The sequence below is a fragment of the Otolemur garnettii genome, unplaced genomic scaffold (assembly GCF_000181295.1).
Source record: "Otolemur garnettii isolate 467f Iridium unplaced genomic scaffold, OtoGar3 scaffold00005, whole genome shotgun sequence".
Classification (NCBI taxonomy): Eukaryota; Metazoa; Chordata; class Mammalia; order Primates; family Galagidae; genus Otolemur; species Otolemur garnettii.
Window position 1 is genome coordinate 1242957 of NW_003852400.1, and position 1940 is coordinate 1244896.

General features: G+C 43.7%; 1 protein-coding gene across 1 annotated transcript in view; it reads right to left on the reverse strand.

Moving 5' to 3' along the window:
- SLC26A4 (solute carrier family 26 member 4) overlaps positions 1-1940 on the reverse strand; it is a 51074-nt gene that overhangs the window by 21422 nt on the left and 27712 nt on the right. The window contains exon 10 of the mRNA XM_003782791.2: positions 1041-1154. Coding sequence (XP_003782839.2) covers positions 1041-1154 — 114 coding nt within the window. The remainder of the gene's footprint in view (positions 1-1040; positions 1155-1940) is intronic.

A 1940-nucleotide genomic window follows, 5' to 3' on the forward strand; every position in this document is an offset into this window, starting at 1 on the left:
CCAAAAACTGCAAAAAAGGGGGGGAGGGGCTAAGAAATTAGTAGAGGCCAATTCTTCCAAATCTGTCACAAGATCCATTAAAAATAGCACCCTGTGTACCACGGGGACAATTAAAGCTCTCCCTGGGCAAGCCACTATCGGAGTCATTAGTTTTCTGATTCTCTTTTATACCTATCTGTAAGTGTCTCTGCCTTCACGAAACCCAATCAAAGACTCTGCGTGTGTGTTTCACACTATGTTGTTGGGTTTGTTGTTCTCCTTTATAGTCTCAATATACTTTTTACTACAAAACAATAATTCTTTCTGTGTTAGGAGGAGAAAGTGCTCAGCAGACAGAAACAATTCCTGAGTCTGTCCCTTGCCCCGAAGCACTTAGTTTGGCAAATCTGACTGGGTATCCAGCTGGAAAGGGTGACCTCTGAGAATGGCTCCTGAGGTTCCTGACTGTTGAAGGGGAAATATCCAGAGATTAAGCGGGATGCTGTTTTTATGGTCACCTTGTAAAGGTAACAGTGGAAAACCACATTTAAAAGATAAGATTAAAATCATATTTAGAACTCTGGGGAAAAAATCCTATTCAGGAAGAAATGCCAAAAATGTTACAACAAAGATATTCTTGGCTAGTAAACTGGTGTTCTGTGGGACCAAAGGCCTCTGGAGGAAATTCCTGATCCTTGTAAAGGAAATGTGATCAGAGCTTTTCAGTTTCCTGTAAATACAACAACTCACAAAGTCATGAAGTGCTCTACTAGGTCCTTTCTCTCCCCAGAGAAGACTCTGACGTTGGAAAAGCAGGTAAGTGTAGCCATCTGCCAGGTGGGCAGAGACACAAAGAGATGTGAGAATTGCTGTATCAGAAAAACATAAATGTCTTTTAAGAGGTTTTAGATGAGCAGGGGGGTGGAATAAGAAAGCCCAGGTGAATCAGATAGGGACACACAAGGCTAATTGTCCTGTTCAGTTTTTGTGCAAAACTTTCTGAGCTGCCATTCCCCTGACTTGTTCTTTGAGACTGGTATCACCAAGCTGTTGCTTCATACCTGTGTCTTTCCCCCTGTGCTCTCCTGGACAGCAGTGCGGGACAGGGCAGTGGTGGCCACAAAGCAAGAGAAGAATCCCGAGAAGATGTTGCTGATCCCGAAGGCAATGAATTCCTAAGGGAGAGACTGGATGACAGTGATGCTACAAATAGAATAATTGCAAGACCCTGGCTGAGTATTTAACGAAGTACATTAAGGAAGCAAACTCCCAAACCCACCCTGCCTGTGGGTCCAATTTAATTTTTACCATGAAAGGTACCTGGTGGCCTTATAAGACATCAGGAGTTTGAATTCCATACAAGCTAAGAAAGGCCTCACTGCTCTCAGTAATTGTTAAGGTTGACAAGAATAATAAAATACCTTTTCACCGCCTGGCGAGTGTGTGCTGTTCTCATGTAAAACGATGAACACAGCTGTGAAGTATATTATGACTAGAAGAACTATTATTCTGTGTGACTACTAATCACTCAGCTGCCATAATAGCTACACTGTGCTTTCAGAAACATTCAGATACAACACTTGCAATTTGTAAGCAGCGTGAAATCAGCTCACCTGGCAATGTATTGTGTGCCCACAAAAACTGCTTGTGTGTGTGTAGGTTTGGTTTTGTTTTGGTTTGGCTTTTTTGAGACAGAGTCTAACTCTGTTGCCCAGGCTAAAGTGCCATGGCTTCAGCCTAGCTCACAGCAACCTCAAACTCCTGGGCTCAAGTGATCCTCTGGCCTCAGCCTCTCCAGTAGCTGGGACAACAGGTGCCCACCACAAGGCCCAGCTAATTTTTCTAGTTTTAGTGGAGACAACTCCTGAGCTAATGTGATCCATGTGCCTTGGCCTCCTGGAGTGCTAGGATTAGAGGAGTGAGCCACCACACCTGGCCTTACTGCTTGTGTTTATTTATTT